Here is a 12,250-nt window from a genome sequence, read left to right as displayed (position 1 = left end):
CCCACTACACTCTGTCACCCTCAGATGCCAGTGCCAGGCTCTGGCACACCCTGCAGGCTCCTGAGCACTAATACAGATGTCTGAAGTACAAGTGATTGAGCAAATATTCATCTGTTGTGGATATTAATGTTCAAGTAGCCTTAAATATGCCAAAAGAAAATTATGGATACTCTAGGTATTTACACATGCTTTAAAGATACTGAGTACCGAATGGACTGGTCTTATGCATAAAGGACCCTGTAGAAATAGCTGATACTTTCACATATAAAAGCTTCAAATTTTTAAATAAAATGTAGGTCCCCTCCCACAGACTCCAAGTTACTCACACATCTATTTAAAAGGTTCTAGGTTGTTCTGTTACCTCGGGCTTTGGTATTAGTCTCTTAAGTGTGTATGAGCTTGGGAAATTAAAGAAGTTCTAAAGTAACAGTCAACCTAACCTGAAGCTGTTACATAGCAGAATTACAACTTAAAGTGCTTGCTTCCACCTTTGAAACAAGATCTACAGATTACAAAAAAAAAAATTATTAATTTCTATTACGGACTTACTAATTCTACTCTTCACTTTTCCCAAAATTAAGTACATCCCAAATGCCATTACTTATGAATCATATTTGCTTTCTCATGCTTTAAACATAGATACTCCAAGATTGTTTCCCTCCTGGTCCATTATAGTCTGTATCTCTGACTCTAAAAGAGTCGAGTAAATAATGCACTGAAGAGATAATAAATCAAGTCTTCTTCCCCCTTTTTATAAAAACATGAGCTAAAAATACATTTGCCAATTACTGGTTTTAACTCCCAGTGTTCCTGCAGAAAAAAATTCTCCCATTTGTTTTTATGCCCCCAAAAGAAATGTAATTGTAATTTAGACTTTAAAAGAAAACAAGTGAATCAGAAACGATATAAAGTTTACCAATCATTCGAAGAAAGTAGAGATGTTTGCCAGAAGCCAGTATTAGAAGAAAACATTTTTTGAGCTTACTACTGTTTAGATAACTGTAACTTCTCTAGGCTTTCTTTTCACACTCTCTAGTCGTGTCAGAGGACGGAAATTCATTGACTTCTTGCTTCCCTCTGTAGTAGTTAATCGGCAGTCCTTCTGCAGCCCCTTTAGCAGCTCCATTAACTCCCGTTTTTCCAGCTCTGCCTGCTCCAGCTCCTGACGGTGCTGTCTCTCTGCAGCCATCAGAGAGCGTACATCTGACATCAGTCGTGATATCTGACTCTGAAATGCAAATGCAAATTTACTGCAAGAGATAAACCCTTTTCTAATGATGGTGGGAGGAAGTTGAACTGGTCATGCATACAGAACAATGGATTATAAAGAATAAGCAACACTGAAATAATTTTTTGATAGTGGAACAAATGTAAACAATCTGACACAATCCAGCATTCCCCTTCTGGGATTGTCTTGTTTTAAAGATTCCAATACAGTTTTTCAAAAAGTTTCTTTTAAAGTATGATAAGAAACAGCAGATTTACCTAGTTCCTGCTTATATTTTCTATTTCAAGACCCCAGTCAAAATAAAGTTTTGGTTATGTTCAGATAACATTCTTCATGGATTTAACATCAAATCCAGTAGAAACTAAAATGTAAACTATAAAGCACATCCATTGTTTTGGGCTTTACAAACTATTATTCTGTGATAAAACAACAACTGGATGAATGCAAAGATAAGGTGGTCTTGCTTTTTACTTGATGACATTTATGGTGCAACTTTCCACCCTTCTGACAACAGCTGGAACACAGTGTAAATGACACTGTTGGCGGTAGTGCTCTGTGTCAGCTCTGGATAGCACCAAGAAAAGGAGTTGGATATTTATTTACATCCGATTTGTGATCTCTGCTCAGAGTTTATAGACACTCAAAATCCACAATGTTACATATGCGCAGAACACTGCAATCCTTGCAAGGGGTACCCAGGTGAGCTCCAAGTGAACTTGAAGCAGATAAGCCACGGGAATACAGCGCTCAGCCTGCTTCTCCACAGACCTGATTAACCTGACAAAGCTTTGCCTGCTTTGCTTCCCATACTTAATTGTCATTCTCCTCCATACAAGACTATTATTTACAAAATAAGAGACTGCTACCACTCAAAAAGCTAGACTGTTAAGACAGAAAAAAAAAAGGAAGGAAAATGATCATATTTACCTTTAGTTCTTCAATTTCATTTTGCAGAATACTCTCTTTTTGGACCATATGCCTTCTCTGTGAATCTAACCTTGACTCCATCTCATGTTTTGCCTCCTCCACTCTGCAGATCATTTCTGACCTAAAAAATTTATTTCTCCTTGTTAAGTCTTGTAAGTATGGAAAAGAATGATTTTCAAATTCCAGAAAGCCTTCTTGCAATGGCCTGATCTGATTCCCTTCAAACTCTACAAGGCACACCTGTAGAGGCATGACTTATTAATCTAATAACAACTAGCATAAAGAAGTGCATCTTGCCCAGGGGGACTAAAGTGCCCGTGAACAGCCTATAGAGGGTCAACTGTATCATATTCCTGAAGCAATTTTATGAGCTCAAAAACATGTATTTATGATTTTAAGTGATTTTCAGCCATTTGCCTACAGTATGTGCTGGCTTAGTATTGCTAAATGCAGGCAGCCAAGACAAAAAGTCTGAATCCTGTAAAAAGTCTGAATCCTACAGTATTGTTAAACATGTAAAGTGAGACTGTGTAGGTGTGGCACTTTGGGACACAGTTTTAATGATGGGTTCAGCAGTGCTGGGTTAACGGTTGGACTTGATGGTCTTGAGGGTCTTTTCCAGCCTTAATGATTCTGTGGTTCTGTGTACTCTTGTCACTTTCATGGTGCACACTAAACGACAGTATGCACTAAACCATATCTAATCACTCACCAAACCTAATCACTCAAACAGCTTCACATCCAAAAACTAGCTTGTACTACATTAACCTGAGTTCAGAAATAGGTGGAAGAATCCCTTGTGTCTCAATGTATTTAAACCATATCTGAGCCTGACTTCACAGCAATGTTCAAGAGCACAGCACTTAGAGAGTTGAAAGATACAAATGGGAGGGAGCATGAGAAAAAAAAAAAAAGAGTACAACTGGAATATAATGGAAAGGGAAAGCTACAGAAACCTACATAAGAGGAAAAGGAATATGCTGGTAAGAAGAGTCATATTCACTTATTGTTATTTATCTATCAGAACTTTAACAAAAAATGAAAATTAGATCTTCAGCAATTTAATCTACCTGTACCTGTCAAAATAATTACAGATTTTTATCTTCTGCATCTGTAAAAACATAAACTTAATATAAATATTAAATAATGTGACTTTGGGTCTGTAACAGGCCAACAGAAAAATTAAATCGCCAACTTAAGTCCAGGTTTCTTAGGATTTTGTCATTTTATATAGTAAGCTCACAGTTTTGTTCAACTGTAAGCAATAGTATTTTATGACTTATAGCAACTTAGACAAAAAAAAAACCAAAACAGAAAAGGAATCAAACCAGCAAGAATTTAAAGTCTATGCTGACACATAATAAAACTGGCCCATTAGTATCAAGTAATTAATAGACCATTTAACAGACACCAGGATCCAGTACTAGTATTTGAAGTGCTTTATGCAGTGATTTTAAGCCCAGACTAAAACAAACACCAAAGAAGCAGAAGATTTGTACCGAAGCAGTTCCAGCTCTGTTCTTAGCTCTGCTACACAATTGTGTTGTGTGTCTTCTGCGCTGAGAATGGTGTAACCACAGCCATTGGGGCACTCACGGCTCCGGTACTCACACACGGCCAGGTGACCATCCAAGTTACGGCGCTCAATCTGCACTGTGCAACCTGAACAAGGAGGAGGAAGGTGAGCCAGTCAGTTGCAACTCACAGAAGCATTTTGATGAATTCCAAACAGAAACAGCCAAGAAAGGAAGCTGCAAAAAGCGATTTCTTTAGAACATGATATATGACAATTATACACACATAGGTAGTACTACAACACTGTTAAGAAATCCTAAGATATTTATCCATTAACTGAAAATAGAGATCGGAAGGAGGTATTTTCTGTAAAGTCTTCTGCTGCTGGTCTGGTATTAAAGCAACTTCCGTAATGACAATGTTGATGCCAATCTAAGACACTGGCAGCTTGCATGTGCTTCCATCATAGATTGCAGAGAATGGAATTGATGAAGAATGTACATGCATAAAAAAATATTAGGTTATCAAATTTAGGGAAAAAAGCCTAAAGATATGTAGAAAGAGAGACGGAATGTAACCTTGTTTTCCTGACAGTTTGTTGGTCTTGTCTATAATGTACTAGACCACATAAATAAGAAAGAACATTTACGTATGAACATTCAATACCTCATCCAAGAATTGAAACATTTCCACACAAATTCTAGGATACAAACTTTGCAATTCCAGAGTGATTAAAAGTAAAATGTGAAGAATCAAAAATTAACACTATATAAATTATTGTTACATTTAACAGTCTCAACTTGAAGTTTGTAGTCTTAACATTTAATCTTTGAGGACCTGTGTGTTGTAATACACAACTGCATTTAATTTGAAGAGAAATATCAACATAAGGGAACTGAAACAACAGAGTAATGAAACTTTCCAACAAACCATATCAGAAAATGACAAAAGAGCCCTCGAGAAGAGTTTTAGCAATAAATATAATGATTTGTAATTGAGGTACTCAAAATACACTCCAGTGTATTCTTAGGAGAGAGTTCAAGACATGTAAGAACCCTCATACTCTGAATACAGACATCAGGCGTGGTAACTCTCTAGACACTGCTTCTGTAGAAACTAGAATAGGTGAATCTGAAGCATCTGCAGGAGTCACTGCTGAGAGAAATTATAACTTCCAGTAGAGAGATTCTAGCACCTTAATCATCTCATAATTAATTACAGTGGTAGATTCAACTATGCCCTTAGCATTATTAATTAGAAAATAACTTTATCTAGAAACATACAACATTTTGAATGACCTCAACTGGGAAATTTTAGCAGCCTTTTAAAAGGCATGTTTCTTCCTCAGAAGGTGTAGGTTTGTTTTAAATAAACACCTCAGCATGAACAAAACAATTCTAACAAGAATTTATCTTAGAACAATTCTTATTTCCAAGACACATTTTTGTTAAAACCACGAGACAGAGAGAGCACCAGGCAATTTATTTATTTATAAATAAATTGTGACCCATGAGTATTCTGCAGTTGCTACTGCATTCATTCAAACATCAGAATATGCAGTCAGAATTGCAAAACAAATCCATTACTACATTTCATACATTTGAAGTCCACCATACTGATCCATTTTGATTAGTTCTTGGATAAGAAACAGCTTTTAATCATCGTGGCTGCCATAAATTGGTACCATGTTTTGTTCAAAAACACTGCTGTAAAGAGCAGATCACGCCAAAGCTTTGAATTTCTGTTTGAAAATAATGGCCATTACTGCAGTTCTGTTAACAGGAAGATTACAAACACATCTTTTCTAAACATAAAGGATTCAACTTCTTTGAATGTTACTCACCAGCATTGGAGCAAGGAATCTGACTGTACTCACACTCCCTTTCATGCCTGTCTATAGACTCCAGAGAACAAACCATTTCACAGCCGTACTCTCTGTTTCTGCAATGCAGCTGAAGACGGTTTAGATCATTTTTCATGTATCTATGTTCAAAGAAAAAGAATTTGTTCTTAAATCTTGGAACATTATTACAAAACTTTATTTTCAACTTTTGGGCTTCCTAATTCCTCCATTAGGAAAAATTGTGAGCAACCAGCTTAATTTTTTAACAAGAATTCAAGTGACCAATCAGAAAAAAAAAACAGCTTGAAAGAAACAATGTTAAAGGAAAATTCAGTCTCCAAAACTAACGTGCAAATGAAATCTTTATTTTTGAATAATTTCTAATTGTGACCTTTCACTGACTCAGCAGATATTACCAATAACAAACACCAGGGCTACTCATTCATCATTTAAGTTCTGTATTTCTAAATGTGCTAAACTAAACAAACTACACTGAGTACAGACAAAATAATCTAAACATTAAACTCTAGTGCTCTGTCTACACCGCAGTTAACTTCCAGACAATAAAATCTCATAAATAACAAAACTAGGTTGTGAGTACTAATGAAGTAAATTTAACACCTGCAGTTGAAGACTTTAAACATAACATAATTCTTAATCTGAGCAAGATTAGACAATGCAGGTGTTAAACAGATGGGAGCATCTACTGATGAAACTCTGTCAAGCGGGCAATAACAGGAATTAAGAGTCTAAAACAGAATAGTTTGTTCGGAAAGGACCAACAACAATTATCTAGTCCGAGTGCCTGACCAGTTATGGAAGGCACTTGAGAAAACAGCCTGCTTTACATGACAAGGTGGCTCACAAGAGGTATTCTTTTGTCTAAAGATCTTTTTTTTTTTAAAGAATTTGAAGGTCAGAAGTTTGGGTCATATTTCCAGGAATTATTCATTACAAACCCCACTACAGTATAAGACTGAAAAGAAAGAAGATACAGTGTAGTGACTGTTGTCCAGAGTTGCTTTGCCTGCTTTCTCTAAAATAAAGTATGGAATGTTTTGATGCTGCAGAAGGCATTCAGAATAATGGCCAGACAGATATCTAGAAATGGCATTCAAGATATAAAAAGGTAGAGAATAAACTAAGTATTCTTTCAATTTTGAAATCTAAACACCCTGAAAGTTAGGAAACGCTAATGCTTTTATGCAAGTGATCAGTTTCTGCCACAGGCATACTGGATAAAGACAGTCTGAGTGAGTAAATGACAAGAGATAAAGCTGTGCAAGCAAAATTGCTAAATCCTAAATTCATGTAATTTCAACATACAGCAAGATTGTGGAATACCTGTAGAGAGGCCGTAGCAAAGACACATCAATCGCTTGTCTGTCTTCAGGGCAGTTACTGTGATGAACAAGCCAGCCATGGATGCAGGCAGTGCAGAAAGCGTGTTCGCAGGGAGCCTGCAGTGGATTCTCTAACACGTCTCGGCAGATGGAGCACAACAGCCCTTCGTTAACGTAGCCCACAAAACGCTCAATGTCATAACCCATGCTCTCCACACACTTTCAACCTATTAAAAAAAACCCTACATAGAAGTAAAGCCGTCTTTGTGCTCAATCTGTATGGTTAGATCCACAAAAAGGCCTGAAAGCGATTCTAGGAACATGGAGACCTTAATGTGAATAAAGAACTTCACAGATGTGAATGCAAACACATACTTTGGAGACTTTGAGGTTTCAGTGAGAATTTGAGGATTGTACTGTTGGACATCAGAATTCCAATTTTATATCAATATTCTCTGAATTCTGAAAGCAAAGACTTCAGCAGATAGTTGAGTTGCACTTGCTCTGAACTCTGTTACTGAATGTAACTGTAGCAGCCACTGTGAAACATACAGTTTCTGTTTACATCAACTCTACTTGAAGCAGAAACATCATCGAAGTTCAAATGCAAATGTCTGCTTTCCCTTTTAATGCCTTTTATGTAATGCTTACAAGCTTACAAAACTGTGTCCTTACAGACAATAGCTGTGGTACTTTCAACTAGCAGATCATGTATTTATGAACTGCACATCCCTTAAGATATGAATTTCATACTTTCATACTGCAAAAAGAAAAAGACTAAGATTCTCTTTTCATTGTAGACTTCCATTCCAGAGGGAACAGCATGAAATCTCCACATGCCTAAAGAAATATTTAATATTCAGGAAGTAAAAGAAGCCAAAAATGCAGCTAACCCTGAAATCATGAGGAGGTACTGTCTTCTCCTACATGGTTTATTTTATAAAATGGAGTAGCCTTCAAATGGATTTGAAAGCTTTGTGAAGAAGAACTAATGGGCAATCTGCCTTCATCAAAATCCTATAATGAAAAGGCTAGTGAAACTCAGTAAGATTTCACAGAACTCATTTAAAAGAATATGTTTTAGGTTCCACACTGTTCCTTAACATACAAAATTACTTTTGTAACCCCACTGAGACTTGTAAAAGTTTTCATTACTTATGAGGTCTTCTAAATAAAACAGAAACAGAAGATATCCTACCTTCGTAGATTTTACTACATATATATGTAGTTTGTATGTATATTTCTCAAGTATATTTCAGAAACAGTCTTCTGATCAGTAAGGCATAAAATACCTTCTTCAGTGTCTCTTCACTGCTTTATTATGCCTAGGAGAAAAATTAGAAAGAGTAAGGTTCAGTAGTGTTTCCTAAGTTACTGAGTCCTATGTCTAACCAGCCAGCTACTGAATAGATGCTATCCTAACAGCCCATTAAAATCAAGTTTTTCCAAAGCAAGCCACTGAAAAACCCACAACACAAGAGATCCGACTAGACTGTGAGGGAAAAAAATCATCAGTCTCTCTTTCAATCATTACTGATGCAGATACTTATCACATAACTGAACACCCTGCTGCCATTCCATCTTGAAGTCAGTTTTGTTTGTAAGACTGAAGACAACAGAATTCAATATTCTTGAAAAGCAGCAACTGAAATCTGGTAAAATTATATTCCTCAAAAAGATGGAAGTTTCTTACCTCATCTGTTTTTAACCAGGCATGACATACAGTTAATTTTTAAAACAGAACTATTATAGTCAAGTTCATTGCATTGAGAAATATCATTGCTCTGATGTGTAGCATAACTTGCTAAACGAGCTTGTTCACTTAAAACAAAAATGGTATAGCAAAACATAAAGGATGCCATTACTTAAATCCTTAAGTTGATATATAGCAATTGCAAGGATCTCTAAGGACTAACACCAAATTTTGTTCTGAAGAGAAAAAAGAACTCTGCAATTCCTCTTCATGAATACAACATAAAACTGGAATTCAGAAGTTTTTACATATCTGAGTATCAAAGTATATCTTCACTGATTATGAAACGTGCTTGTTTTAAAAGGGCATTTGCTAAGACTAAAGTTAATAAAAGCTATAATAACAGCACACATAACACAAGCAGGGGTGCACATTACCCGAACACAAAACACATCAGCTGCTGCATGGTTTCCATATTGTGCTGTGTTTCTACTGGCATGTTTATGGTACAGCCAGCACCAAGGCTTGCAGAGATGCTTGAGCCAGCTTCAGATTAGCTGGGACACCTACCAGCCATGTCACCTACTGAGTGTTGCACAAAAGCAGGGCGTGCAATCCACACCGGCTCCTGACCATGTCCCTGGCACATTTTACAGGCTGTGTTTAACTCTGTGCTTCTGTGGCTACATTGTCACCAACAAACTGCAAGCTAAATTTATAGGTATCTCAGCTATGCTGTTCCTTCCTCCACAACACAGACTTCCATGTCTTAAAAGAATCTTTTTTAGTTTATCATCTTAGAAGATGTTAAACAATTATTTTTACACCGTTGTTCCTTGCATGTTTTTACAAGTCTCCTGCAGACAGAAAACTCAAGATTTTGCCAGTTCAGTGTGAACAAAATGCCATCTTTGCACAAAGCTGTGATTGTAAGAAAAGTGAGGACCACAAGAGAAAGTTTAAAAAGCAGAGAACAATGCTAATTATCAGTAAGGAGAACGTGAAATCAAACATCAGTTTCCAATACTGATGAAAAGATTGAAACATATAGTATGTTTATGCTGGAAGACAAACAGCACACATAGATTCAGTACTTTGAACTGTGAGCCTACATTTTGATTTGGTTTGGCTGATCCCAGAGGATTCTGCTTTTAGAGAACTTTCAGGGATGCATAAAAGAAGTCAACAAAACTGTACGTATTTTTGATGTCCTGGAGTCTCTGTTCATTGGAATTGTGGATGCTGTAAGCTACATTTTGCACACACATTGCTGATCCCTGATGATCAAGTCTTCAAGAGACTCTTTGGCATCTTTTAATGAGTTTGAAGTCTAACAGAACAGAGGAAAGAATATTTTTATCAAAAGGAAACAAAAACTTTATTTGTGCCTGACAGAAAAAGGAAGTGCAACGAATACATATATATGCATATAAATAAATATATGTATGTATAAAGCCCCAAACAAAACCGTAGTTCCAATGAAGAGTGGATGGGAACTTTGAGGTAAAAAACACAATGAAGGGGGTTCTAAAGATAACATTCCAGCTGTTACTGAAGTGCCAAACCTCTTCCAGTAGACTTTTCCTGACCTTAAAAACCAGAGAAGTTTTATGTTCTTGCCAGCTTCAAGAGATAGACTTCAGTCAAGAGAAAGGCAGAGAGAGCATCAGATGAATGCCACTCTAGCAGTACAGATCACTTTACTCAGTATTTCCACCAGAAAACGAGTTCATTTACAACCTCTGCTCATTCCCACTTCTCTTTTCTCCATTTGGCCTCGAAACTTATTTTTGTATTACACCAACTGTCACTCTCCTGTTTTGTTTGCACCTAAAAACTATTTTGTTGACAACTGTTAGTTGTTTAGCATAAAAAAGTAACTTTTAAATAGAATGAGCCACTTAACACAGTTACAACACTGTGTGATTTAGTATGCTGTTTACTTACATTTATTTGTTTATTATGAGTAAGCCTGAGTTGCTGGAAGCGGGTCACAAGCTGTGGACTTTCACTCAGATATGCTTTTGGCTGGAACAGAGTTAATTTTCTTAGTAATTTTCCCAGTAGCCAGTACAGTGCTGTGTTTTGTCATAAGAATGAGAAGAATGTTGCTAACACACTGATGTTTTAGATGTTGCTAAGTAATGTTTAGCCTAAGTCTAGGACTTTCCCATGCTCTGCCGGAGAGCAGGTGCACAAGTAGCACAAACCAGAAGACAAGGAGCTCACAGCCATCAGCAGAAGCTACAACTCCACAGGATAAGAACAGTTAATGGCTTGCCTGCATGCAGATGGAGAGAGAATCCACTAAGGTGTTAGAAGACCCCAGACCACAAAGCAACAAGACTAGCAAGGAGCATGAAGAACACATGGGGGAGGATGCACAAATTGTAAAGGGTATAATTGCACAGGGATGTCTTTGTCTGGGAGAAAAAATATGAACTATTACATGCTATTTGCTTTCCACTGTTTCACATATATTTTATTTCCCCCTGTTGCTTTTGATAAGCAAAAATCTCCTCTAGACTTCACAGGTATTAACTTCTCAGCAATTGTCATCCCATGTTGTTTGCCAGGCAGATGTACACCTAAAAACAGCCTTGAGCTACAGAGCTACTCCCTCTGAGTGGTGCCCTGTGGAGTCTCATGAACATTGTGTAAGAGAAAGGGAACAGAAGAGAGTAAGAATGAATGGACAGCAATACCAGCTTACACTGGTGTAAACAACTGACTTTTTTCAACAGAAGCTTCTATATCGAGCAGTATGAGCTACACAGTTGATTTAAGGCCTCTACCAGAAACTAGAACTAATCTGACAAAGAACATTTTTACACAACATGTGTCATTGCACTGCAAAACCCACTCAAAACAGAGTAATCGATGCACAACCTGTCTCTCACAGACCAGAGTCCAGAGAGGGGCAACAGAGCTGGTGAAGAGACTGGAGCACAAGTCCTGTGAGGAATGGCTGAGGGAGCTGGGCTTGTTTAACTGGGAGAAAAGGAGGTTCAGACCTTATCACTCTCTACAACTCACAGAAGGCTGTACCCAGGTGGGGGTTGGCCTCTTCTCAAAGTAACAAGCGAGAGGACAAGAGGACATAGGCTTAAGGGGGAGGTTTAGGTTGGACATTAGGAAGAATTTCTTCACAGAAAGGGTGATTAAACATTGGAACAGACTGCCCTGGGAGATTGTTGCATCACCACCCCAGAGGTGTTTAAGGAAAGACTGGATGTGGCACTCAGTGCCATGGTCTAGTTGACAAGGTGGCGTTTGGTCAGAGGTTGGACTCAACAATCCCAGAGGTCTTTTCCAAGCCGACTGTTTCCATGACTCTGTGTGAGCAACTCTGAGGCTGTGCAGGGCCAGGCTCTGCTACACAGAGGCAGGAGCAGGGTCAGAGGAGCTTCTCTCTCCTCGGGGTCGTGGGAGGGGGAACTTTGCACAGGAAAAAATGGGAAGGCCTCTGGGTGCGGCCTGGAAAGGCACTTCAGGGAAAGGCAATGATCCTGGTCATGGAACACAAAATTGGCTGGAAACATCTGGAGCAGCAACCTGATACTGAGCAACAGCACCTACGTGGCCTCAAGCAGCTACAGACACACAGAGAGCCGCACACAGACACAGCTGCACGCACACACACACAGAGAGCTGCACACACACACACACAGAGCTGCACACACACACACACACAGAGCTGC

General features: G+C 38.0%; 1 protein-coding gene across 5 annotated transcripts in view; it reads right to left on the bottom strand.

Moving 5' to 3' along the window:
- Nucleotides 1-267: 267 nt before the first annotated feature.
- LOC113954578 (RING finger protein 151-like) overlaps nt 268-12,250 on the bottom strand; it is a 12,832-nt gene continuing 849 nt past the window's right edge. For 2 of the 5 annotated variants that reach the window (XM_027659097.1, XM_027659098.1), the window contains exons 2-7: nt 8,055-8,181; nt 6,858-7,083; nt 5,514-5,653; nt 3,655-3,817; nt 2,156-2,276; nt 268-1,228 (exon numbers count right to left, since the gene is read on the bottom strand). In XM_027659097.1, coding sequence (XP_027514898.1) covers nt 992-1,228; nt 2,156-2,276; nt 3,655-3,817; nt 5,514-5,653; nt 6,858-7,063 — 867 coding nt within the window. In that variant the 5' untranslated portion in view covers nt 7,064-7,083; nt 8,055-8,181 and the 3' untranslated portion in view covers nt 268-991. Of the gene's footprint in view, nt 1,229-2,155; nt 2,277-3,654; nt 3,818-5,513; nt 5,654-6,857; nt 7,099-8,054; nt 8,182-12,250 lie in introns of all 5 variants that reach the window. The other 3 variants (XM_027659099.1, XM_027659101.1, XM_027659100.1) reach the window with 3 other exon arrangements.

This window comes from Corapipo altera, unplaced genomic scaffold, assembly GCF_003945725.1.
Source record: "Corapipo altera isolate COAL_440 unplaced genomic scaffold, ASM394572v1 52, whole genome shotgun sequence".
In the NCBI taxonomy this organism is placed as follows: Eukaryota; Metazoa; Chordata; class Aves; order Passeriformes; family Pipridae; genus Corapipo; species Corapipo altera.
This window is presented reverse-complemented; position numbering and strand designations above follow the sequence as displayed.